Source organism: Danio rerio, chromosome 13 (genome assembly GCF_052040795.2).
Source record: "Danio rerio strain M-AB ecotype USA chromosome 13, GRCz13ab, whole genome shotgun sequence".
Taxonomy (NCBI): Eukaryota; Metazoa; Chordata; class Actinopteri; order Cypriniformes; family Danionidae; genus Danio; species Danio rerio.
The window spans coordinates 22,377,203-22,405,000 of record NC_141033.1 but is presented as its reverse complement, the minus strand read 5'-3'; the positions used below and the strand labels follow the sequence as shown (position 1 = coordinate 22,405,000).

Here is a 27,798-nt window from a genome sequence, read left to right as displayed (position 1 = left end):
CAATGTGATGCCTTTTGTTTTAGATTTGTCCATGAAACCCTCTTCTCCCACTCTATACACACTTAAAGCAACACCGCAGGAGAAATGCCAGCACAGGCTTCTAGTATCTCATGAAAGAATAAAGTTACGTTTAAACCAATTGTTTTTCTAGTGAAACTCCAAATAGGTTTGATATGTCACATGACATATCTCTTCTTATTAAAAAACAAAAGTTAGATCCACAATGGCCGACTTCAAAATGGCCACCATGGTCACCACACATCTTGAAAAGTTTGCCCCCTCACATATACTAATCTGCCACAAACAGGACGTTAATATCACCAACCATTCTCATTTCATTAAGGTGTAAATAAATGGCCCACCCTGTATATTTATAAAGTGTATATTTACAACTTTATTTTTTACTATATAAAGTTATATATATAGTATGTTTGTCTAACAAGCAAATTTCCTCTCATCAATCAATTATTTGCTTCCGAGCAAATAGTTTTAGCTTATGTCACAGTTTTCTGAATGTATATATAATAGTATATATAATCAAAAATTTACAACACATGGTCCTTCAACACGGTGCACATATTTCCACCAGGAGTCTTTTTTTCATAAGAAACAGGTATTTATAAGAAATGTCAAGCATGACCTCCTGTGAACACAACCCAATCACCCAAAACCCAACAGAAGCTTGTACAACACAAACTGGATGTGGCAAAACATGATTAGATGCCACAGTTGTTTTGTTGGAGATGAGGAGCATGGAGGGGACAGGCGCCACTGAGACCTCACAGTGTGCAAAAGCAAACTGCCATCTTAAACAGATCCTGGAAGAGATTAGGATGAGGGGAAAACGTTCAGAGCGCGAGGCAAACGGGAGATCTCCTCCATCTGTGCCTGATGCTACAGTTTCCTCTCCTGTCTGCTTTATACGACTGCCACCATGTGCTCGTATTAACCAAGACTGATGTAAGTAGCACTGACTTATCTAACTGCGTGACTGAGTGATTAACAAAAATGCTGCATGGCAGCTTAGAATGGAAATGTACATGATATGCGTACACAGATATAATCATATGGTATATGATTATGAGTTCATGTGTGACATCAGTAAAGTGTATCTTCATCAAACAGCCACAAATAGCTCAGTGCAAATGCTGAGAGTGAACTGAATCATGTTCTGTAAGTGTAGATTCTCAGCAAGAAAAAAAAAAAAAACTGTGACTAACAGCATGTATGTAATGAGGATTCATGCAGATGTAAACAAGAAGAGGAAATAAAAGGAAAAAAAAACAATAGAGAAATAAAACTCGATGTTAGCTCACTAAATTTCTTTTGGGTTAAAGTTAGCAATGTTCAAACATTTTCAAAATGTTCAGATCAGTTTACTAACAGCAAACCAGGTCTGAAAATTTTGAAATCAGATGATATTAAGGAATAGCAGTTGCCAATTTACCTGTAAATGTTCATTATAATCTCATCATATACCGTCATACTAGTTCCTCCAGCTTCACAATTATTAGGGAACCTTCATCTGACACTATAATTAGTGGGAGTGCTCTCAATTATCTTGTTATCAAAGCAACAAAGTTTATAAAACTAAAACTCCAAGAGACTCAAATGGATTTAAGCCATTATTCAAGGTGCATGCTTATATAATCTATTAAAGATTCAACACTGTTTACGAATGATGGCATTGCAATTCACCTTATATTTTTAGGAATGAAACAATCTGACTTTAATATTATTGGACAGCTGGTTCACTCAATCAAATGAGACACAAAACTGTTTAACTTTAGTTTGAAGGTCAGCACCAAGGTACTTTGCTTTACCAAGGTCCACTCACTTCACACACGTCACATTTCATTAACACTTTACTTGAAGTGGGGGTTCATTTGACAGTTTATTCATTCATTAATTCATTCGGGTTAGTACCTTTATTCATCACGGGTCACCACGGTGGAATGAATCGCCAACTCATCCAGCATATGTTTTACACAGTGGATTTTAGTTTATTCAGTTCACCTATAGCGCATGTCTTTGGACTGGGAGGGAAACCGGACCACCCAGAGGAAACCCACGCCAACACTGGAAGAACATGCAAACTCCATACAGAAATGCCAACTGACCCTACCGAGACTCGAACCAGCGACCTTCTAGCTGTGCCGCCTAATGACAGTTTATTGTTATGTTAACCCATAAAGCTAAATGGTTAATAAGCTTATAGATAGTTAATAAGCTATATTAGGTTTATGACAGATTGTAAACATGGCATAACAGTCTTATGAACACTCCCTTCAAGTAAAGTGTTACCAACATTTCAAGTCCCACCACAAACCGATGACAAACTTTAACATTTTGTATGATGTAATTATGTAAATTACAGAGCTGAGATTAAATGAACACACTCTTCCAAAGCTTTCACATTCATGCTGCAGGTCTAGCTTTGGCTGTGATGCTGGGTGACTGAACAGGTGTGTGTGTGTGTGTTTTATACCTGGAGCAGAGAATGACTTGTGCAGGTCGAATAAAAAGAGGGAAAATGAGGGTGTTGTGTTCATGTGTTCGTCCAGTCAGAGGCCAAGAATAGCACTGCTGCAGGGTCAATATGACTCTGTCAGGTACTACACACACACAACATGTCTACAAACAAGAGCATAAATAAACACTACTGAATATTATAACTAAATATGACTATTCAAAAACACACAAAGCCATTTCCATTTAATGAGTCATTGAAAAATGTAGTATTTCGAGTTAGATGAGGAAAAAAAAAAACTAGGATCTCTATGAGCAGAACCACATTTCAAGTGTCACCACATTAAACACACATGACAACACATTTTGCATTAATTACAAACACCTAATGCATTCTAGAGCTGATAACAGTCAGCTACCTCACAATATGAAGTACACTCATGATAACTAGGGCCAGACAGGATCTGTGGACATTTGTTGCTATTTCTGCACAGAATTTTATAAAACATCTGTGAATTTCTGTGAAATAGTTTTGGGAATTTCATAACTAAAAACTTAATATATGAAATTAAAAAACAATACATTTTTAACTTGTATTTATTGCTTGCAATGCAAATCCAATTAGGTCCACTTATTTGGTAAACAAAGCAAGTCTCTTATATAATATATCTACTAAAAGACAGAAAATATTAAACTGTATTGAAAATAAATCATATGAATATTTTCATATTAGTCAATAATATTACTGAAATTAATTTAAAAACGGAATAAATATAAATTAACACATTTACACAAGTAAATAAATAGACTAAATGATGGGCTAAAAATCTGCAGAAATTTCAGCAAGTGCAGATTCTGTGTGGGCCTATTGATACCTAAAGATGTCAGCAAATTTATAAAGTAAAATGTGCAAGAAACGTGTATTTTTTGATTATTGTGATGATAAAACAAAACTTAAAAAAACTTAAATAACCAATTAACATAATCTCTCAATATTGTGTGCCAGAAATACGGTCTTTTTTCAGTCAACGATTTTCCGATTGATTTTAACATATTTTATTTTTTTAATGATTTATGCGATAAAGTGCACCAATATACACTCACTGGTCACTTTACTAGGTAGACCTGTAAATATCCAACATAGGCTCATTCTAAAAATGTAGCCCTATATACGTTTCTAGAGATCACAAATTATGTAGCCAGAGCTACGCATGGCTGCGATTTAATCTTTAAAACGAATGTTACGAGGCAGTATGACACCATTCCTAGACGGCTTTCCTGGTGTTACCAGTTTGTTACCAGTAGTTCGACATGTATGTTGATGTACTTGAGATGCACAGCGCAGTTGACTGCGACAATGAGGTTCGAGTCTGGTGAAGAAAACAAAAACAAAAGCTGAATAACAGGGTGAGAATGTGGTCAAATCTGAAAATGTGGTAAAAATCTGAGAACTTTTCTTTTTAAAATACTGCTGTTGGGTTTAGAGAAGGGGGTGGGTGGGTCAGTCTGTGGTTTATAAAATGCTATTGGTTGGGTTTAGAGGAGAGTGGGTCAGTCAATCAGTCAGTCAGTCATTCACTCAGTAGACAGTCAGTCAGTCGATAGCGGCCTCCGGCGCGAATGACACTTGTGAGAGAAATTTGAGATCTAAAAAAGCGTACACAGCGGCCTCTGGGGGATTTGCAAAAACAAAAACTGCAAAAAACATATCTCCTGGTATGTATTTTGCTGTCTACAGAAATGTATATAGGGGTGCGTAATCAGAATGAGCCTGAGTTGGAAATTTCTGTAGATATACCACAAAACTCTAGCCCCCTCATCATGACATTAACTCATGATGTACACTACATAATATACACTGTTATATAAGACTGCTGTACCTCCACCAACCCTACGCAAGCAAACACACACACACACACACACACACACACACACACACACACACACTCACACACAAACACACAAACACAGTAGAAACTGCATGCATAAATATACTTAATACATCTTTCATTTGAAGCATATGAATGACATCATCACATAAACAATCAAACATACATAATGAAAATCCCTGGACTCTGTCTGCCCTCTGTTGTCCTCTAACTAAAAGGGCTATTTCAAAAGGACACGTCCTCCATCTTCCACAGACGTTGTTTTCCCCTCTTTCGTCAAGGGCAGCCGGCCATGTGTCATATTTTACCCTGATCTTACTTTGATGGCCTGTCTCTTTTCTCCTTCAGACAACACACACACACACACATTCAGTCAGAGATATCCATCCAGCCTTTCTGTTCTCCACACAGTGGGCCGCTCTCCATCTTTCCTCGTCTAATCTAACACAGATCAGTGGCTTAAACGTATTAGAGTACGAGGTGAGGTAAATCTCCTTCACTCACTAACGCTGAAAAATGACACTGCGGGATTAGCAGCGGCCACAATCAGAGCATTAAACACACATGCGCATTTACACCAAGACGCAGTCAATAAAGCACTCTTAATCACTAAGGAATTCAACAGGGAGGAGAAACGGAAGACGGAGAGAGCGTATCCTTGTGGAGCGCCAGACATCTATCAAATCTCCGCTGTGAGCGCTGGACCGCTCGTATAGGCGAGGAGGTGGTGCGCCAGTCAACTCCGGGAAATAAGAAAATGATTAAGAGTGATTTAATGTCACCCAATGTGGAGAAAACGCGCATCTGTCCGACAGAGAATGATGTTATTACACCACCTTCCTTGCGCCTCTTCGCCTCTCTGTCTCTCCGCTGCCTTTCTCTCCTTCTCGCTGCAGTTTCATCTCTAAGAGCGATGAAGCTTGTACATAAACTCGGTGACTGGAAACTGGGAGAAAAGCCACAGTGATAGACTAACACGAGGAGCCCACATCAAATCGATACAATTTGCGTCAGGTTGAATACTGCACTCGTACTGAAATATGGCCACATTAACCATTACAACGAAATTAGATGGGGGACACTGGGATATCCGGTGGTACATCTGGATGCAGGAAGACTGTTTATGAATTAACTACTGCATCGATTTTCAGTTTGATTTAGCGTTTGGCCACACGTACGCGTTAAAGGGGTAGTTTATTAAATAATGAAAGTTCTGACATCCTCTGGTTATGCCTCATACCCCTCCAAACCAATTTGACTTTTCCTGGAAAAGGAGTTATTGAGCATATCTACCAGACTGAAATTGGTCAGACTCACTCATTATCTTGCCTTGCACCATCTACATTTTTCACATTTCTGCACATTTACACCTGCCACCACACAAGAGCCAGAGGTTAAATTGGTTTGAAACAATCTGGAATGGTGTTAAAAAGGCAATTTGCCAACCCAGGCTCATTCAGAAAACATACCTCTTTATACATTTCTGGAGACTGCAAAATACGTCCCAGAGGAGATGTTTTTTTTTTTTTTCTGCAGATTTTGTTTTCACCAATCCACGAGAGGCCGCTATGTACTCTTTGAGATCTCAAATTACTCTCGCAGGTGTCATTCTCACGTAAACCCACCAGAGGCCACTGTTGACTGACTGTTTGACTGACTGAATGACTGACTGGCTGACTGATGGATCGACTGACCCACCCTTTCTCCTACTCTCAACCCAACCCATTTTATTGATTGACCCTGTCCATACGGAGGTAAGCGGTCAGCTGGTAAGCGTAAAAAAATGGCGCCATACCACCCATAGCATTCATTTAAAAAAATTAAATGCAGCCATACAGACCACTGGCTACATAATTTGCGATCTCCAGAAATATATATAGTGCTACGTTTTCACAATAAGCCTGTGTTGCAATTTGCTTTTCAATCCATTTCATTCCTGTTCAAACGCATTCAGATAAAAATGAATTAAGAATTGTGCTTCGCTCTAGTCTATCTGATAAATTTGCTATTGCTTTTAGTAAATTCCTAAAAAAAAATGTAAACCTCATAATTAAATAAGTAAATATGTAAGTACATAAACAATAAAAAATAATAATAGATAAATAAATAAAGAAAATAAATAAATAAATGCAAGCATACATAAGGAATTTCAAGAACGTTTTTTTCTATAAATGTTTGGAATTATTTTTATTAGTTTATATAGGTTGTTTTCACATGATATGGATGACGTACAAAATGCAAGAGGAGGCCAGGAAGTGATTCTTCTACTTTATGTTGTTTATAATAATTCTAAACAGCTTTTATAGACTTACAAAAGTGTTTTTTCTTATAAATGGGGGAAAATTCAAGAAACTTGCAGAAAAAACTAGACTATTGTTATTGTGGAGCACTTTTCCACCTTACAAAAATAAATAAATAACAATGTAGACTTTGCGTCCATGCTTTTGTATGCTTCATCTGTTATTTCTTGATGTCTAGAAGATATTCACATATAGTAATTTGAAATAAACATGTTTTTGAACCACAGAGTAAAGTGAATCATGTGTACAACTCTTTGTTAATGAATACTACAAGATAGTGTAGCACAGTTCACCGGAAAACTGTTATACTGTAACGTTAGTGTGGTGCATTTGTGATGGTGTAAAATTATAGCATAAAAAAAACTGTCCTATTGAATAATTTCTTTAGTACTACAGTTGTGTTGTACCACAGCAACAACATAATTACTATTATAGTTTTATTCAAGAAATTATATATAGTATGCTTCCAAACACTACAGTATTTACTATGGTATTTTTCATGTAACATAATATGTTATACAGTATCTACCGCCTCAATGACAAATGCAAATTTATTATAGTTCAGTAGAAAACTCGGCCCTCTTCATAATATAAGGATCATGCCCAACATATGTGCTTATTTTGTATTTACAGAACATCTCCTTTGAAATATAGTAAAAAAATCACAGACTTTCTTATATTTCTCCCATTCAGTTGTTTTACTTCTTGCCATCAATCTGAATTTCACACGTCAGCAGAACAACGTGATTTTTACTATGCAATTTTATATTAAAATTATCTGCTAGTGGTTGTATTAGTTTGACTTAAATATACTACTACAATTAATAATTTAATACATTTTTATATTACTATTTTATATTAGACCAATATAATTTGTTTGCATGTCTCAGTGCCAGATAACCATAACCAATATATTTGTGTTTACATATGTTTATATGTTTAATATGTTATACACTTTAACAAAATCAGATCAAATCACTTTACTCCTCATGTTGAGTCATGTAACGAAGTCCAGTAATCTTTTTTTTTTTTATCTTCACACTATTCTCTCATATATTGCTTAGAATGCTCTGCAGGATCCCTGTTTACCATCCACTTCCAATGTATGTGAAGTGACATCAGGATTATCTGATAAACATATCTGTTGTGTTCCACAGAGGGACAAAATCATGCATGCTTGGAAGAATGAGCAGATGAGGACAAAATCTTGTGTACACAAACCAATCTTTCAAGAAACCTACTCACTGATTTTTTAAAATGCTGATTCAAGCAAGCACACACAGACAAAGGGACAAACCCTTGAACATACAAAGACAAACATCTTACCTTGGCATTTCCCTCCATTAGTGGGGTCTCCATAATAACCAGGTAAACAGAACTGGCAATGCAGCCCAGCTGTAAGATTCTTGCACTGCTCACATACGCTGCCATTAACACACGTACTGTGTCCATTACACTGGCATGCTGAAAAATAGAATGTGAGGAGATTAGACTATTAATAATTTGTAAAGGTTTTGATCAGTGATTGAATCATTTTAGAAATGAGGTAATTAATATACCATGATAGTAGACAGTTTAATTAAATAACCAAAGCACTGAACAAAAACTTTTGTAAGCTGAGAAAGTTGTATATTCTATTCCTTTAATGGTAATGAAGGACTATGGGGACATTCTAAGCATGGGATGGGTCCTACTGGCATGGCAGAGTTTATCACAGATCCAATACACATCTCTGCCATTTGCTTACAGTAACCATGTGCTTTTCCCCATACACGATTCATCTGCTCGTGATGTTCTTTCATATAACTTTGTCATGTTTGGTGTCATTTGACAGTTTATGACTTCAGCGCTGTAGTGTTGAAATCAACAGAGACATTGATGTATATCAATATACAATCTATTTACTATTGTTAAGTCATGGCCTGAGGAGAGTATGTTAATGTATTTCTCCCCCACTTGATCTCCTCAACTTTGCTTTTATGTTTAGCTGGTTTTGGGGCTTGGTATTTTACTCATGTGTGACAATGCTTTGCCCAGGGTATAAGAAGGAAAGGTGATCGTTGATCGGGGAGAATGGCTTTTACTCTGCTTCTTCCACACACCAGTGCTTATAGCCTTAAATTCTGACAAAGGCAGTTTTATAGTCTTTGTTACACAGCAGTTCAAATGTTAAAGCTCAGTTTCTTTATACAGCATGTCAGTTTTTTTTTTCTTTTTGTTTTTTTTTTTCATTCTACTGTCTGTATATTTAAAGATGTAACTTAATAAACAAGTTTGAAGCTTTAAGGCATTGAGATTCATTCTCTTTATCAATGACGATAACAACTTTAATACAGTCCAATTAATTACAATGGAGTCAGATAAATAATTGATTTAAACATGATTCTTTCTGACTGCTTTCTGTTTTTGATTGTTGGTTCAGAATAGCAGTGTAAGCTTCAAGTCTTACACTTTATTTTGTACAGTTTTGTATAGTGATCGAAATAAGAGAACAACAAAGACTGTAGAAGAAATACTTCAACTAAACCTACAGCAGTCAAACATTCCCGCAAATATATTCTAGAAATCAATATTGTAGAAAATCTCACATTTGGAATGAGCAAACTCTTTTGCAATGGCTGAAATGGTTATTGCTTTTGCCTTCATCTGGACAACCTTCGCTCAGAGAGTTTCAGTCACTTTAAAAAAAAGTTCACTATATTGCAAAGTCAGCAAAAACTAGAAAATTAAGCTGCTGGTTCAACTATCAGTTCATAAAATAAATAACCACAAAGTGCCAGATTAACAGCAATAACTGTCTGAAAATGTTCTTTAATTTAAATCAGTGTTCTTTTTCCAAAAATTATTATATTATTATTAAAATAATTTATTTTGTTCTTCTGAATAAATGAAAGTCATGCTCTTGTGTCCTTGAAATATTGGAAACTGCAGGTTGCTTTCACTGTATGTTTGAGCCTGTGTGTTTTCAGGTTTACCTGGGCAGGTTATGTAGGCCCAGTCGAAGCCTTTTTCCCTAGAACAGACACTGGTGTCGAGTACTCTCTCTCGGCTCTGTCTGCTGAGGCTCCTCATTGGCCCACGGTATGATCCCTCAATGCACTGGCCCTGTCCTGTGTCTGTGGGGTCTCCACACCAGCCACAATCAGGCTGTTCCAGACACTGGCCACATGTGCGATGACCCGAACAGTTCTGAGCTAAAAGGAAAGAGATTTAAATTAATTAAAGGAATATATAAAAGTGCACAGTAACACTTTACTTGAAGGAGTATTCATTAGACCTATCTAAAGATGAATGTGAATGAGAATTTACTGATGCTTATCCCAACTGTAATTAATTGTCATTTGACATTTAGGATACAAAGATAACATTGTTTATGTCTAGTTGTCATATGAAACAAATACATTACAACCTGCTTTTCTCTGTCATGACAACTTAACATTAACAAGACAACAAAACTTGTCATATATCTGTCATAAACATGATAGCCATGAAGCCATTATAAATCAAAGTCTGACAAGTTTATCAAAGTAGCCAATCAGAGCAAAGCTGGCCCTGGGAATGATTTGGTTTAAAGAGGCTTGATCCTTCAACAAACACTTTCAGACATTTTGAGAAAAGAATTGAAGTTTTTTAATGCATGTTATTATGAGAAAATCAAAGTGCTTTTAAACCTTGGTGGATGCAACCATATTATACGATAGGTCTGAAACAAACTTTAACAATTATTATATAAATAACACTAAATAACACTGTTAACCTTTCAACTAAACAATGAAACAGCAAGTAAATTCAGCCATTTACAGCACATTAACAATAAGATCATCAGAGAACATCTGCTGCAACAGAATATCTTGGTTATGTAAGAGTAGATGGATTATATTCTTGCCACACTCAAACAACGATAAAACAGTTTCAGCTTTGCTTACCCAGAAACTTCACCTATGAGTAGAGACAGCCCACACACATGGGCCTATTTACAATGGGTCTGTCTTCTCCAGTGCAAACAACCTGCTATAATGCTTACCACTAAAGTGTGGATGAAACATGACATTTAAAGTGATGTTTTTACAGTCAAGCAAACATTTATTTGTTTGGCCAAAAAGAAACGGCCACCACAGGAGCTGTCATATTGATCTCTGGCAGGTGAATATAAAAAAAGTCCAGTGACAGTTGCTGAAGTTGGCAAAAAACTGGAGAGAGATACATAAAAGAGATCTAAATCTCCAAGGACAAATAAAAGCTAAGAATGCAAATAGAATTTTAACTGTCAGCCCGTGAAACTAGCAAGACTTCTAAATCTATACATGAGGTATTCACAAAGATACAATGTTAGCATGCCCTAGAAGTTGCTATGTCTTTTTTTGGGCAACAGGGCTCCTGTCTGCAACCAAGTACTCACATTTTGCTACCATTTTTCCTGCTGGTGCTAATTTTCAGAGGCTATTGTGTGATCATGTCAATACCAGTGCTTCCTCCTCTGAAAATCAACTATGTGGATAATGATCTGTGAGGACAGGTGGGAGCGGGTTGTGTTGCTGGAAAATGTAGTGACCTAAAATGAACTAAACGGTAAACACAAGTGCTCCTATTTATGTATTTCATGACATAAAACAAAATAAAGAGTCTATATTTATCAACAGGTTTAATATATATTGAAATTACTGGCTTTATTTTCACTTTAATGCACGTTTTATAGTAGATTCTATTTGTCATTGACACTCACTCTCCAGAAAAGTCCAGAAATTCACAAGTTTGCTATATAAACGTATCATTTATAAATTAACTTGAAACAGAAGAATACTAAAATAATAATTCTAAATGCTGCATTATTAAATAGCCCGCTATTCTTACCATAGACTGTATAAAGATTCTTACATTCGGGTTAATTCTGACAGTACTGCACAAGTATACGTCACCATGTAGCAGAGCTCCTGGACCAGCAGTATTCATCAGTTTTTATCATACATATATACATATGCAGTTAACCTATTAAATTAAACACTATTACATTGTTAAACACTATTAAATTGTTAAATAAATTAAAAAAATGCCAGATAGAATTAAGCATCAAAGTGTGAACCTTTTTTTTTTAAATATATATGCTGACAGTTTATTACCACAGTTTATTCATAATCAATTTTTTATTTATTTATTTATTTATTTATTTATTTATTTATTTATTTATTTATTTATTTATTTATTTATTTACAATCAAATGTATTTATTTATTTACTCAATTATTTATTTATAATCCAATTAAACTTAATTTTTATTCAATTATTTATTTATAATCAAAATGTATTTATTTATTTATTTATTTATTTACTCGTTTCTTTTTTTCTTTCTTTCTTTAAAATCTAATTTTATTTATTTGTTTATTTAATTAATCATTTCCTTATTTTTTATTTAAAATTAAAATGTTATTTATTTATTTATTTATTTATTTATTTATTTATTTATTTATTTATTTAAAATCAAATTTCAATTTAGTTTTTAGAATGTATACTTTTGTTATTAACATTACCATTACTATTTGTCTTCTTTTATTTCTCATTTTGTCAGATAAATAAGCTGCAAATGTCATTTAACTCCATTTAATTTTAACAATTTCTATCATTATTATTCTTTCGTTAGTGCCCTGTGCTTCTCTAAACACCCTGACATACATTCAAAATGTCTGCTAACTGGAGAAAACTATCTAGACACCAGTACAAAAGTTGCTTTTGAAAGCAAAGTCATGGCAAATAATGACGTAGTCGTTAAGTTTAAATAAATATGTTTTACCCCAGCCCACAGCTGGTGCCACCAACTGCATGTTAGTCTGGGGCCCTGGCACGTCTTTTATTTTGTGCCCATTCAAAGTCACTATGTCAATTTGTTACAAGCACTGAAACCTGCTCTGCTTGTGTGTTGCTGACTGACCTTTTAATTTCAAAATAAATCGAGTTTTGTGCCATTACAATATGAATGTGTATTCATACAATGTGCCTGACATTCAGAGCACTGGACATTTGGGACACATGGGACAGTATCATATGATTTCCATTGCCAGTAGGGTTTTTATATAATAAAGTTTTCTAAGGCCGTCACTAATGACCTCCCTTCATTTTTAGCCATTTGTGCGTGTGGGGGAGCAGAAAATATATGCAGGCAATAGAGACAGTAGAAGCGTCCATCAATGAACCCCTTAACCAGACCCCGTCTAATAGGTCCTTAGACAGTGCGAGGGTCAAAAAGTGTCTCAGGGTTAATGGCGAGGGCAGATTCTGAGAGATGAGCAGTGTGTCATTAAAAACAGGGCAGAAAGGCACACTGAGGGGACGCCACTACAGTCAGCGTGATCCTGAGAAAGATGAGCAAGAAAAGCACTATAAAGTGCCACAGTGTTTGACCTACCTTATCATATTCGGGGAAAAAAGTGTTATTTGGAGACATAAGGTGAAGCTGTTTAGAAATTTAAATGGAAAATTGTAAAAGTTTTGCTATCTTTATAGAGTTAAACATGCTGTCTATACGAATATATAAAAAAACTCAAAAACATCCTATATCCCATACCAATCCTATATTGTTATATTGAAAAGCTGAAAGACAGTCACTGTAATCAATTATAATTGCAAAGGTATAACATTGTACTAATGTAGCCAATGTACAATATAAAAAATAGATATTCATTTTGAGATTTAGGGGCTGCAAGGTGGCGCAATGGGTAGCGCTGTTGCTCACAACAAGAAGTTCACTGGTTTGGGCCCCGGCTGGGTCAGCTGGCATTTCTGTGAGGAGTTTGCATGTTTTCCCCGTGTTCGTGTGGGTTTCCTCTGGGTGCTCTTTGAAAGTCCAAAGACATGCACTATCTAGGTGAACTAAATAATCTAAATTGGCCATAGTGTATGTGAGGGGAATGAGTGTGTATGGATGTTTCCCAGTACTGGGATGCAGCTGTAGGGGCAACCGCTTTTTAAAACAAATGCTGGCTAATTTGGTGGTTCATTCCGCTGTGGCAACCCCTGATTTTTAAAGGGGATAAAGAAAAAATGAATAAACATTTACCCTTCCACACTGCTCAACAGTTGATGTTGAAGTTTGCAGCTCATTACACCAGAGAGGATCAGAAAGTGTAAAGATTTTGAAATACAAATTAAAAATAAAAACGATTAAGACAATCAAGTAAATATCCACTTTAATTTAACTAAAATCTATTAAGATTATCAGCTTAGGATAGAGACCAACTAAGAAGGCTACAATTTATTCATCGAATTCCCACTAGTCCTGGCTCCATAAACATGGAGAGCAAATTTTGAGCCCACTGTTAGAATGGCCGATTTTTTTACAGCAAAAAAAAAAAAAAAAAAAAAGGTGTTTACAACCTGGTACAAGGAATGATTTTGGTTCATAGCTAATATTACCCTTAATGACAACTGTGAGGGGGGTGAACTTTTTTATAACTCATCCGTTTCCTATATTAGGCTATTTTAAGTTTGCATCATTAAGGGCATGGCCACTTGAGGGACAGCTATAGGTCAAGCTGGTCGTAGTCACTTCACCTCAGCTGACTCCGGCAGATTAGCCACTGAACTTGGCATATTCATCATATTTTTGTTTTGTTTTATGTGGCTTTACACAGTCAGTTGCCTTTTGGACTTATTTCTTACAATTATCAGATGATATGGCATGCTGTGTGTGCTTAATTGTGCTCCAAAACCATTCACGTGGCCTCCGTTTCCAATGTGAGTAAATTTATAAACTTCTACACCATATCTATACATTTATTTGTTTTTTTAGGATCATTTATAGTTTCTATTTTTCTTTAGAACTTGAAAGCATAATCTGACAGATTGATTAGCTGTAGGCTCTAGAACAGTAGTCTTTAGTGTTGTCATACAGTGTTATGCTGGATTTCATCAATAGCCTTGCATTTATTAATACAGACTATATCTGAAGTGTTTGGAAGTCATTCGCGTTTTCACCCTGTAGAAAAATGTCATAAGTACAATGCTTAGTGGCTCAATTTATTACAACAGTGTTTTTAAAAGTCTAAACACTTTATTGATATAGTGTACAGCCAAGCACATGTGGTCAGAACACAAACGAGTCACAGGTAATAAAGTATTAAGCGTTTTCCCAAAGTAAAATCTGTCTAGCCAGGTCCAAGCAAAATGCCAGCAGGTGTCTGCAGCTCCGCTCACTCTCCCCCTCTGCCCTTGTTTGGTATCCCGTCGTGGATGCGATGATGCGCGAACAAAATGGCGACGGTAGGCCGTACTTGTGGCTTCTTTTGCAGTGTTCAGAAACCTATGGATGATGTCACAGTTCACCATATAGTTTGTTTGTTTGTTTGTTGCAAACTTGCATTTATTTGATCAAAGTACAGTATTATAGTATTATTTATATAATACATACATAGTAGTAAGTATTATTTATATAAGTGTATTCCTGTGGTTTAGAAGCTTTTTGTATCATTACTCCAGTCACACAATCCTTAAAAATAACTCCAATATGCTGATTAGAAATAACTATTATTGGTTTAATTATCAGCATGAGCACCAAACCACTGTCTGGATCAATTAAAATTGTTCTGATTACTGTAAGATGAGTAAACACATCTTATTTTAATGAACAGCGTTACATGAAAAAAAAAAAAAAGTTTTCTGAAAGTTCAGATATTTGCATGTTGGCCTACGTTCTTGATCGAGATTTCCATAGCACACAGATGTGTTAGTTGAACTCTCTACCCAGAAGCTCCTCTCTCCTCCTGCATTATTCACGCCCAGTACAATGATTCATTTTGCCCTGCTGTGCATTCGGCACAATCACAGAGGTGTTTCATAATTACAAACTCAATTCTCATCTCGTCCTCTCTCACTTTCCCTCACACACTCCTTTGCCTTTTTGTGTTTAGCAGAAGATGGGAAGATTACCTTTAGCCAAGGACACCTACACATTCATTACATATGCAAATCTATACAACAAAACGTTCTAACTGTTGTTTTCTTTTTCTTTCTAAAAGTCTTACTTTCTACATTTAAGCACACTGACTGGGTCCAACACTGATGTAATATGAAATGTTGCTGAAATCTATAATCTGTAATAATAACCAAAAGACAAAAGTCATTAGTAGCACTAGATATTCAAATATTAGACTTCCGAGACATTTTGTGAAATCTCCATCAGCTATGAGAACTGAATTTTTATAACAGATGCTTTTTTTTCTATGCATAAATATATTTATATATTTTAGACATTAAATTTGATTCTAAGCATCTCAGACTCTGAAATCTCTTTCTACAGGAAGACAACATCTGTCTTGTGGACAGGTCCACCAGAGACAGGGACACATGTCAGATAGATTGAAGTCAGGATTAACAAGCATAAAATGGAAAAGAAAAAAAAATAATACAGAATTATTGCTGATCTTTCCTGAGAAAGAGCAAAGAAACGGCATAGGAATCAAGGGCAGCACGTCCCCCGCAATATTCACAATAATGGATTTTTCACATGCTGATTCATAAATTTTTACATAAGTCTTTGGACATGTGAACTCAACATGGCAATATAATATAAAAGAGGAAATCTTTTCTAAATGTGGATAACATTCCATGCAAAACAGTTTATTTTTGTTTTTCTTTTGAAAAGATTAATAATGTTATTAAGCACGGAATTAGTATCCCTTGGTCTTTATTCTCTGGCCTTTATAATCATCAAGAATGAATTATGAAAATAATCTGTGGTGGTTTCCAGCACTGTTTTCATATTTTTAAGAAATGTTATGGAAAAGCAAATCAGCATTTTAATACAATCATTTAATAAAACGATGTGCGGCAAAGTGGCTCAGTGGTTAGCATTGTTGCCTCACATCAAGAAGGTTGCTGGTTTGAGTCCCGACACATTTCTGTGTGTAGTTTGAATGTTCACGAGGGTTAACTCCGGATGCTCTGGTTTCCACCACAATCCAAAGACCTGTGATATGAGTGAATTGAATAACTAAATTGGCCGTAGTGTGTGTGTGTGTTTGTGTGTGTGTGCGCGTGTGTGTGTGTGTGTGTGTGTGTGTGTGTGTGTGTGTGTGTGTGTACGCGAGAGTCTATGGGTGTTGCCCAGTACTGAGTTGTTGCTGGAAGCATCCGCTGTAAACATTTGCTGAAATAGTATAAATAATTCATTCTGCTGTGGCAACCCTTTATAAATATGGGACTAAGCTGAACGAAAAAGAAAGAATTATACAATGATTTCTGAAGGATTATATACAGTGATTGAATCATGTGTGACACACACAGGTGAGAATGACGGCAGCAAAAATTGGACATGAAGAGCTTTCTTTAACAAAAAGTATAAGTAATATAAGCTGAAGATCGCTGAATGAGTGGTCTGAATGAGTTCATCATAATAATGGCGTTAATGCTCATGTTTTCCCCTCTTTAGCGCACAGTCTATCATTAAAGCAGGCTGATATAATATATATATATATATATATATATATATATATATATATATATATATATATATATATATATATATATATATATATATATATATATATATATATAGTCTGATATAGTAGCATGTGCAATTTTGATTGAAACAATTTGTCAGAAAAACTATAGCCTGTGCGCCAAATACTCATATATATGAGACATGCTTCATTTGCACTATGGCTAAAATAAACGGAAGTCTTTATTAAACTCTCCCTTTATATCAGTTAATAAACATTCTTTTAACATACACTGTCTGGCCTGTTGCCAGCTTTTTGAATGGGCTATTTTTGCAGTTATTCGCTTGATTTTCTATTTAATTATGAGGCATAAATAATACAGTTTAGTGACATTTTAAGATTTTTTTTTTACTGGATTAGATTGTCAGATATATATATATTGGAAATCTGTTAAAATTTGTTTTAAATTAAAAACTGAAGCCTACACGCAAATAACAAACTGGCCAGAACATTCAACTTTCCTCAGTCAGAATTTGGCCAGTTGAATAATAATAAAAAAAAATTAAACATAATAACAATAATTTAACTTTTGAACTTTAGAATGCCCAGAACCCCCCTTGGCTACGGATCTGATTATTTAATTTAACTTAAAACTTGTATGAGGAGAGGATTAATTAATATTACATTTTGATATATAAAAATAGTATTCATTCTTGGGGGGTGAGAGCTGTTTGATTCACCAATGTCAAGTGTAAACCTACGCCCTTGCTAAAATGTCAACTAAAAGTACTGAGAGTGACATTCAATCTAGTAGCAAGCAACAGCAAAGTACAATTTCAGAGTTGTTTGCTAATATAAGTTAATATCTTTTAAGTTGCTTTTTTTAACTAACACTCACTGCATTTTAGCAGTAAGAAGCTAAAATACAGATTATTGATTGATTGACTTGAATGCAAAATTAAATCGCAAATCGTATCGAAATCGCAATATCTGTCAAAAAATTACAAATAAATAAATAATCGCAATTAGATATTTTCCCCAAATCCAAGACCAAGAGTTGAGGGAGTTTATACTGACAAGACCAAGATAAAGTGGGTCAAGACAAAGACTAGACGAGAACTTATAATCATTAGATAGATCCACATTTGCTGACTAAGAAATGTCTTATATTTCATTCTTTGATGACAACAAGAAATATAGCACAGTTACCAATAAAATACAACTAATAAGATCAAAATTCAGCTTTGACTTTCTTTCCTGCTCTGTGGTGTTACTTTAGGTAACCATGTAATATAAATAATCTCATAAAAGTACTTTTTTCAATAATATCTTGACTTTTATGGTTGTCACATGCACTCTCTGTTGTAGTTCTATTTAGTTTGACCTAGATTTTCTTCTGTTTCCTACTGTCATTGGTGTCTATCAGTTTTACCCGTCTATCGTTTAGTTAATTATCAGTCTGTCTATTTAAGCTGCTTTGTTTCTTTAGCTCTCTATTGTATCTTGATTGACTTCCTGGGTGTGTTCACATCCCCCTACGTGTATGTATTGGACGTAATAAATAATTATTGTACTTTATTTCCTTTTTATTCTCTTCTGCAGTTTCTGCAACCCCTACATGTGACAACATCAACAAAGAAGTTAAATTAGAAACATGTGGTTGACTGCATCTGAAGCTTTATACTAAATCACATTAAATAAAAACAGACAATGCACCTATTGTAAAATTGTATGATATTCCTGCTGTTATAGGGTGTGCACACACTAGGCTATCTGAAGAGGTGGGCCAAAGAGCAGTTCGGTTGGAAGATGCAACTGAAGAAGCAAAGTCACTTTAAGGGACAGTTTCAGATGGATTAATTACTCCTAACATTTTAATGAACACAAACTGTCATAGTTTATCAAAGATGCAAACTCCTCACTGTACTTCAGCTGCTAACTTCAGCAAAACTCCTAATTCGTCCAGCACAATGACTTTTATGAAAATTTAGGAGCATCAAAAGCAGTGGATCTGTTCACTGCATCTCAAATGACTCCAACAAATACAAAACAATATAACTAAAGCAATCTCCATTGTACCAAGTGAGAGAGCTACTCTTCCTGTTAAAATAAAGTTGCATCATCTACACTACCTGACAAGTCTTGTCGCCTCTCCATGTTTTGGGAAAAACAAATAATAACTTAATTTCTAGTTGATTATTTGGTATCAGAACTGGATTATATAAAAAGCAAAGGCCTCTAGATTATGTTTCAAGAGTTCACACTTAGATATTGCTTGACAGCTGTAAGCAGGTTTGGCATGCTGTCCCGGGAGAGAACCCTGAGCTCGGAGATAGTTGAGCCCAGGGCTCCCGCCAGGTCCATAGAGCATGTGAGGGGAGTACGAGATCAGGTGGTTCTCGAGAGCTCCCCTTTTTGTAAAGGAGAAAAGGAGGAGAAAGGGGTGGATGGGGTTTTTTTTCGGAAAACGAAGATAAGGGAGTAATGTCTAGCTAGGCTACTTATAGTGGGTTAGGATAGATCTGATTGGCTAACTAATGAGTGTAGATAGGTGGCCAGCTGCTGTCAATTATATCACGTGCTCCTCTCGAAATTAGTTTAAAAACTTCACTTATTTTACCAAAATAAAATATGATCATGCCTTGATTTTTAATTGTTTAATTAGGACAGCAAGGTCTGACTATACTTAGACAAAAGTCTCATCACCTAACAGAAATAATATACAGTATAGAATATAAAGTCATAGTGCAGTGGAAAAAGAATTAATATTGTGTATATGACTGCCATGAGCTTAGAGGACTGCATCCATACATCTCTGCTAACCTATTAATAAAGTCATCTGAAACGACATTCTTGCATGATGTTTATCAAGAATCTTTGGATTCATCTTCAGTGCCTCCTTCTTCCTCTTAGCCCAAACATGCTCAATAATGTTCATATTTGCTGACAGGTCTGGCCAATCTGAATATGAGAAGGAGTGCTATCCTGCTTAAGAATTTGCCCTCTCCTGTGGTTTGTCATGTAATGGGCAGCACAAATGTCTTGAAACCTTAGGCTGTTGATGTTGTCATCCACTCTGCAGATCTCTTGCACGCCCCCATCCTGAATGTAACCCCAAACTATGATTTTTCCTTCACCAAACTTGACTAATCTGTGAGAAACTTGGGTCCATGCAGGTTCCAATAAGTCTTCTGCAGAATTTGTGATGATTGTGATGCAGTTCAACAGATATTTCATTAGAAAAATCTACCTAGATCTAACTAGACGTCAAGTTACTATTTTTTGCTCTTACAAATGAGATCGACAACAAGACTTTAGTTAGGTAGTGTATGATTAAAGCATGCTTGGGCTGGGAAAGTGTGCGCAGGTCGTTGGGAGAATAGTGGGGGGGAGCAATCACGCCTAGGTTGGGTTATGGCAATCATCGTATTATTATATGTGAGTACACCTATAGTCTCCATCAGTTTTAAATAAAATAGCGAGTCCTGAAAACAAGATAAGACAAATGTACTCAATAGGAAAAGACCACCTTCAGACTTTTTAACTGCAGAAAACTCTTATCCATAGAACAGCTGTTGCTAAGATTATAAATGAAAACATAAAATAAAAATGATGAAAACTAGACTCACCATACAGTTTTACTTCTTGCCTCGACAATTCTCACAAATGTGTCTGTGTTCAACAACTGAACAAAGACTTTAAAACAAATGTTATTAAATGACAAAAATGTCAAACTCATTCCGTTCCGTAACAGTACAACACAATGGACGCAGCCAATGCGCAACATGCTGGCACATTGTACAATACAGTATTTCGTTTATCTCAAGTTCTGCATTGAAAAGGCTATATTTGCTGAGCACATTGAGCCAGTGAAGAATTTCATTTCCATTTTGATGAGGTGCATATTATCAGGCTGTCAAGCTGCTTCTTTATCTCTGTCTGAAGCTTTGTTTAAACATGAAAACTGCACTTTCTCTAATTAAATTATCCTCCATCACAACAGGTCCATCTACGGGGCCTTTCACACCAAAGAATCACTCAGCAAAATATTTGCTTTTGCTCATAATCCGACTCCTTGGAGGATGAAAAGCGATCCTAGCAATTCACTTCCATCAGAGAGCTGACCTTAATGATGTTTATTGTCTGACAGATTGCCTCTATGAAATACAGACATCAAAATCCAAGTTAACAATGCACTGGAGGCTTTCAGTCTCCACAGTCCAGATAAAATCGATGACCAGCACATCCACAGAGAAACAACAGTAATATCAGTGTAACTCTGTAATGGCCAATAGAAGAGGAGATCATGGCCGCTGGGTCTCAAGACTTTCGACTTGCTGAGACACTATAGACAGGCAATTTTCGCCTGTCAGGTTTTTGTAGTACTATTTTTTTTTTCAGGAGAAATATGTTGGTTATTAAGCATTACGCCTCTCGGTTGGACTGCATATCTATTTTTCATTCTCGTCCCTGTTGCAGCTGCTCATTTACGTCGCATTACGATGCCAGCTCCAGTGCCTCTTAATGCAGAAAGAAAGAATGATTCCGTGCCTCTACAAACTTGCTGATGACTATACAAGGTAAGCCCGCGTCAGCTACTCCTAAGGCTTTTCTGAGACGATTACCATCAGTCACTTCGGATACTTTGGCATGATTCTGCATTGTTTGGGACCACATGATATCGCTCTTGTGTATAGGGATATTTCTGCAAATCTACTTAGAAGAAACTAAAGGAGCTGTTGAATCATAAAGTGACTGAGCAGAGATCTGAACGGCCTCAGATTCAGAAGGTGCACCCATGGACTGCCTACAGTTCACACACTGACGCATGACGCATATAAAAATAGAAAGTGATGGCTGCAATCACTAGTTTATATCTGCGGTGCGTTTCCCAAAACCATCGTTAGTAACTATGGTCGCAAGTTCTGTTGTTGCTAACATATTCAACCGTTCAGTGTTTTTCCAATCCATAGAACTGTTGGATATTTGATAACTGAACTTGCAAACTTGTGTGGCTGAAACTGCAGCTCAAGGCGTTGTGTATTAGTGTAGTTTTTGTTCTTAATATGACCTGAGCATTTGATTGAATTGAAAGCAGGCTTTAACAAAATAGTGAGCTAACATGACATAAACCCAGAGTGATTTAAGAGAACCCACACAATAAAGCACAAAAATGAAAATGAATTGAAGCACTTCCTAAATGATTGTTCATTATTTCCAGCAACAATCTGACATTATTTTGATCTTAAAATTGTGTGATGTCATGAATGATAGTTTGAAGCCACAAGGTATGTTTTCAGGAAACAAACAGCCATGAATATTTAGCTAATATCTCCAAAATGCAAAAAACAAAGTTAAAGCGGCTAATTACACAATTGTTGGTTGGATTTACATTAACTTTATAAATAAAAGCGCTTTAAATACTGCTCAAAAGTTTACATAAACCAAACAAAAAAACATCTTAAAATATATACTTAGTTCCTGTTATAGTATAACACTGAAAAATACTATACATATGTCATTTCACATCTGTCAGTTCAGTTCCATACAGACTGTATAGAGACTGTGTAAATGTGGCTGTTCCAACCTGAATTTATCAGGAGTTTATTGTTGTGACTCCTGTAGAACACTTAACTAAAAACTGTATTGTTAACTGAATTTAGATGCAGGTTGTATATGGCCAAACTGACCAACAGAAGAAAAAAAAATGTCCAGGTTTGCACAAGGGGCAATTAATTAATAATTCTCAGCAGCTAAAATGAATGCCTGAAAATATCATTTTAAAATTTCAACTTTTTTTTTTCAGATAAAAATTGTCAAAAATATTAACCAAAACAGGGGTGGCGCAGTGAGTAGCACTGTTGCCTCACAGCAAGAAGGTCGCTGGTTCGTGCATGTCTGGGTCAGTTGGCATTTCTGTGTGGAGTTTGCATGTTCTTCCTGTGTTCTTCCTCCGGGTGCTCTGGTTTCCCTCACAAGTCCAATGACATATAGGTGACTACAGGTGAATTGGGTAAGCTAAATTATATATTAATCCGTAGTAAATGAGAGTGTATGAGTGATTCCCAGTGATGGGTTGCAGCTGAAAGGGCATCTGCTGCATATGCTGGATAATTTGGCGGTTCATGATTCTGTGGCAAACCCTGATTAATAAAGGGACTGAGCCGAAAAGAAATTGAATGAATTAGCCAATTAAAAAGACTATGCACTGTCAATTAGCTTGCACTTGTGCCATCATGAAAATTTACAATAGCTCAACAAGTACTACTTTTATATTGTCTTTTAATGTAAATAGGAACTGGAGGAAAGTGTTTGACCACTTCGCTCACCTCTAGCATCTTTTGAAGCAGTGCGCACATGAGCGGCACATTTTCTAGATGCTGTATCAACCTAAAAAATCTTCAACTTTCACTTGCAGCGAAACTCATCACTGTCAAGTCCAAAAGCAGTGGACTAATCAGATAAGCTCAGAGGCAACAATTGCGACCGTCTGTTTATACTAGAAAGATGGCATGATAACCGTTTTTTTTTTTTACCGTTATATCATGAAGAAGAGGGGCCACATAGTGGCTCAGTGGTTGGCTCTATTGCCTCACAGCAAGAGGGTTGTTGGTTCGAGTCCCAGCTGGGACAGTTGGCATTTCTGTGTGGAGTTCTCCCCGTTTTTCATCTGGGTGCTCCAGTAAACTAAATTGGCCGTAGTGTACAGTATGTGTGTGCATATGCGAGTGTATGGGTGTTTCCCAGTAATGGGTTGCAACTGTAAGGACATCTGCTGCGTAAAACATGAGTTAGCAAACAAGTTGGCGGTTCATACCATTGTGGCAACCCTTGATGATAAAGGGACTAAGCCGAAGGAAAATGACTGAATGAATCATGGTGGTGGAGGCTCATTGTGGCTTTGTCCAGAATATCCTGAGTTATGCGATTTATCTTCATGTGCTTATCATAACATATTGTTTTCCTATTTCTAATGGGTCCGTTATTGTCATTATCACATAATGTGCATAATATAGTGTCACATGGACTTTGCGCTATGCTGAACTTTTTTTAAAACTCATTCCAAAATTCTGTGTTTTTAGAAGCAACGATGCACTCGGTGTGAGTGAGCCCTTAGGTCACTTTACATGACCCTTAGACGATCTCTTACTGTGTGGGCAGTTCTTGGGCAAAAAACCTTCAATGAAGACTGACATTTATGCTATAAGTCAAAGGTCTGAATAAGATGTGGAGGCGATGATCAAAATACGTTTTTTTTTTTGTTCTTTTTTCTGTCTTTGCAGTCTCATGTGCAAGGCCGGAAAGACGTCGATAGTTTATAGATTTTCCGGTGGAGGCCAGTCAGGGGTTGACAGGAGTTTATAGTGAGTTTGATACCTGCCTGTGCAGAAGGCTGAGCGCTCACAGCATCTGCTCTCTCAGAACTCAATCTCCCTTAGGCTCACAACAGACGGGAAAAATGAGAAGGCGGAAAGTAAACGAGTTAGAAGCTCTGTGTGTATGTGTGCCAGTGTGTGTGTTCACCAGTTCACTCATAACTCCAGCTTCTAGTCTGCTATATATCTTAATGTGCTAGTGTCCTTGATGGTTCCAGTGTTGACTCACCTCCACAGTCTCCAGTCTGCCACTCCAGACACTGGCCGTAGGGGAAGGAGATCACATACGCGTTGGAATCCACACAGCGTTTAGTGCTGCTGCACCACATGCACTCCATGGCCTGGCTGGTGCAGTTGGCGCAGGTGGTTCGCAGGGCACAGGGCATCTTACATGGACGCACGCTAAGGTTTGGACTCACTAGGGGGAGGAAAATGCAGTAGTCAGTATTGCAATGACCCCAAAGCAAGTTACATCATTTGAAACATTAAATCTGTTATATAGACAACTGTGAACTAAATACACAACAAGTTCCTGATAATACACAGAAAAGTCCACAAATAAAAATTACAAATGCAAATTATAAAAAACTATTCAAAATCTTAAACAGCCAAAATAAACACTACATTTAAATCATACAAGTGTATATAATTAGTATAAAAAGCTTTTATGTTATTTTTAGCTTATTTTAAACATTTGTGTGTAATATATTATTAAGGTGCTTTAGGTTTTTTCATACATTTTATTTTTAAAGGTTTTATATTTCTATTTTCAGTTTTGATCTATTTGAGTATTATTAATAACTTCTATCTTGATTTCAATTTAGGTATTTGAAATCTTATTTTGTGTAGTTTGTTGGCAATGTAAACTATTATTTGTTTATTGGTTTTATTTTATTTGTAAGGTTTATCATCTAATGTTTCTATTTTTCTGTCACATCTACGGTGCTCAGCATATATAAGTACACCCCTCACAAATCTATCTTTTAAATTAATATTTTTAATAGGAAGCTATACAATATTACATGTGTGCATATACATTAGGCTAGCCAGTACTGAAGCCAAAGCTGGAGCTAATCAACAAAAAAAAAAAACACGATAACGATCCAAAAACTAGTACACCCAAATGTATATGTTATAGAAAAATATTAAATACAAATTTTAAAAAAAGAGGAAAAATCAAGAGACAAAAAAAATGAACATTTCATAGAAATTTTGTAGGTTGTATTTTTTCTTTGCAATATTTTGCTTGAATTTAATTGTATTTTCTTTCAATTTCTAAATATGTTTGGTGACTAAAATATTATTTTAATAAATATATCTGTTTAATAAATCAGTTTTGTTTAAATGCACAAAAAATGCATTGCCTATATTCACTGAGAAATAGATACAAATATCCATTTTCAAAATGGGGGTGTACTCAATTATGCTGAGCACTGTTATTAACTTTATTTATTTAGTTCAACCTTATAGTTATTGACAAAAGAAACATTAGCACAAACTTCAGAAATCTGTATAAAACTCATTAAGAAAAAATCCAAAGAACATCTTGTGTTTTAATGAAGGCAAGAACATCTGTACAGCCATATTATCCATGTCAAGAAACTTACTTTGATCAGCAAATGAAGACTGCAGAATTTAAAACACTTTATTCATGTTATATAATAGCGCTTCATTTAAATTTATTAAAAGTTAATGCTAAGATTTTGTTTATTTTAAAGATATATTATGAATCCACCAGCACAATATGGTCTTAGGCATTTGCACCCTATGGCAATTAGGTTTTATAATAGATGTATTACTACTAGCTATAAACATTTAAAGATAATGGGATTTATTGATGATGAATGTTATAGGCATAATGACATGCCCCAAAAAGACTGGTTTGTTACCTTCTGTAGAGTAAGACATAAAACTGAAATGAGCACAATGAGCAGAACAATGTAAATAAAACATGAAGACGAGCAGAATAAACAAGATGAGGGGAGCTGATGTTCATTCTTTATGCCCTTTGCTTATGTCTGCACAAGAGGAGTGTCCAGCAATTATTCAAGGCTTAATTTGTGCCTCCTCTGTGTCTCTGTTCCAGAGTTTCAAACAAGTCCGATAAACACACAACAGCCAATGCAACAAAGGAGGTGTGAGAGAATATTCAACAGCTCTGCTTATTTAGAATATCAAAGACATTGAGACAAAAACAACCTATAGATGCTTGTTTTAACTGATAATTATTTATTGATTTGCTTGTTTGTTGAATGGACCAATCACTGGTCCATAGAGATTGTGTGATAGGTGGGTTTATTTCTGTGGTCCAGCCTTATTTGGAAACTTAACTGTAATGTGCAGCTTTGTTTAACATGTTCATATAAATTCAACTAAAAATAATTATAGACTGTAATAGCTGAGTAGCCCATCCGCTTTTTAAAATGACCAATAGCGTTTACGTAGTTTTCATCACAGCTTGGCCAGTCAGAGTTGTTGAGATAAAGTGCATCTGTTACTCATGACAGCTGCAATGACAATATCACCTTAGTTAACATTTCTCTTCATTAAAATACAGCACTTACGGGATTTTTTAATCAGTACAAAATATGCTTTGTGGTCTGATCCTTGTGCATATGATCTGATGTGTGTTTTTGTGTCTCTAGGCTAGAGCAGACTGTGTGTTTGATTGATTCAATTGTAATATAGTGACTTGTAAGGTGCAGGATGCATCCGATTCTAAAAAGAATGCAAACTGTCAGAAGATCTGATGACAAGCTGAAGTTCAGAGAGATGTAAAGAAGTCGCTGATCAATATTGTCAGAAACTGAAGAAGGTTTTGAATGTCTACATCTTAAAGTGGATTTTGTCATTGTTTAAGAGCACACTACTGTATCTTATAGATCAGTGGTTTTCAACTGCACACCCAAACATTTAAGGACAAACAGTCCAGACAACATGGTCCAAGCTTCTAAATGGGAGGAAACCATTAGTTTAGTTATGGCTAGAAGTGTTCTGGCTGTGGCTACTGAAAATGTGCAGATAAATATAGCATCTTTTTGTGATGCTGTACAACAATAAATCCTTTTTTTTTTAAATAACTGTGATGGCTAGGTTTAGGGTTGTGGTGTAGATGTTAAAACACAACCGATTACTTAGGGGTGCCCAATCCTTTTCTTGTAGATCTGCCTTCAAGCAGAGTTTACAAACCTCATCAAACACACCTCTTCTCAATCACTAAGTACTTCTTCGGATTCCACTTAGTTGGATTAATTGTGTTTGATCAGGGTTGAAAGCTAATCTGCAGAAATCCAGAAACAGGTTTGAGCACCCCTGCTGTAAGGGCTAGGTTTAGGGTT

General features: G+C 35.9%; 1 protein-coding gene across 5 annotated transcripts in view; it reads right to left on the bottom strand.

Moving 5' to 3' along the window:
• Positions 1–27,798, bottom strand: part of atrnl1a (attractin like 1a) — a 465,931-nt gene that overhangs the window by 287,933 nt on the left and 150,200 nt on the right. For 3 of the 5 annotated variants that reach the window (XR_015505851.1, XR_015505852.1, XM_087279119.1), the window contains exons 18-20: positions 24,690–24,878; positions 9,634–9,852; positions 7,985–8,122 (exon numbers count right to left, since the gene is read on the bottom strand). Coding sequence is in view for 2 of the 5 variants with exons in the window: in XM_087279119.1 (XP_087135245.1) it covers positions 7,985–8,122; positions 9,634–9,852; positions 24,690–24,878 (546 nt within the window). In the remaining 3 variants the exon portion in view is untranslated. Of the gene's footprint in view, positions 1–7,984; positions 8,123–9,633; positions 9,853–14,644; positions 14,948–16,478; positions 16,522–22,968; positions 23,584–24,689; positions 24,879–27,798 lie in introns of those variants that run through there. The other 2 variants (XM_087279120.1, XR_015505853.1) reach the window with 2 other exon arrangements.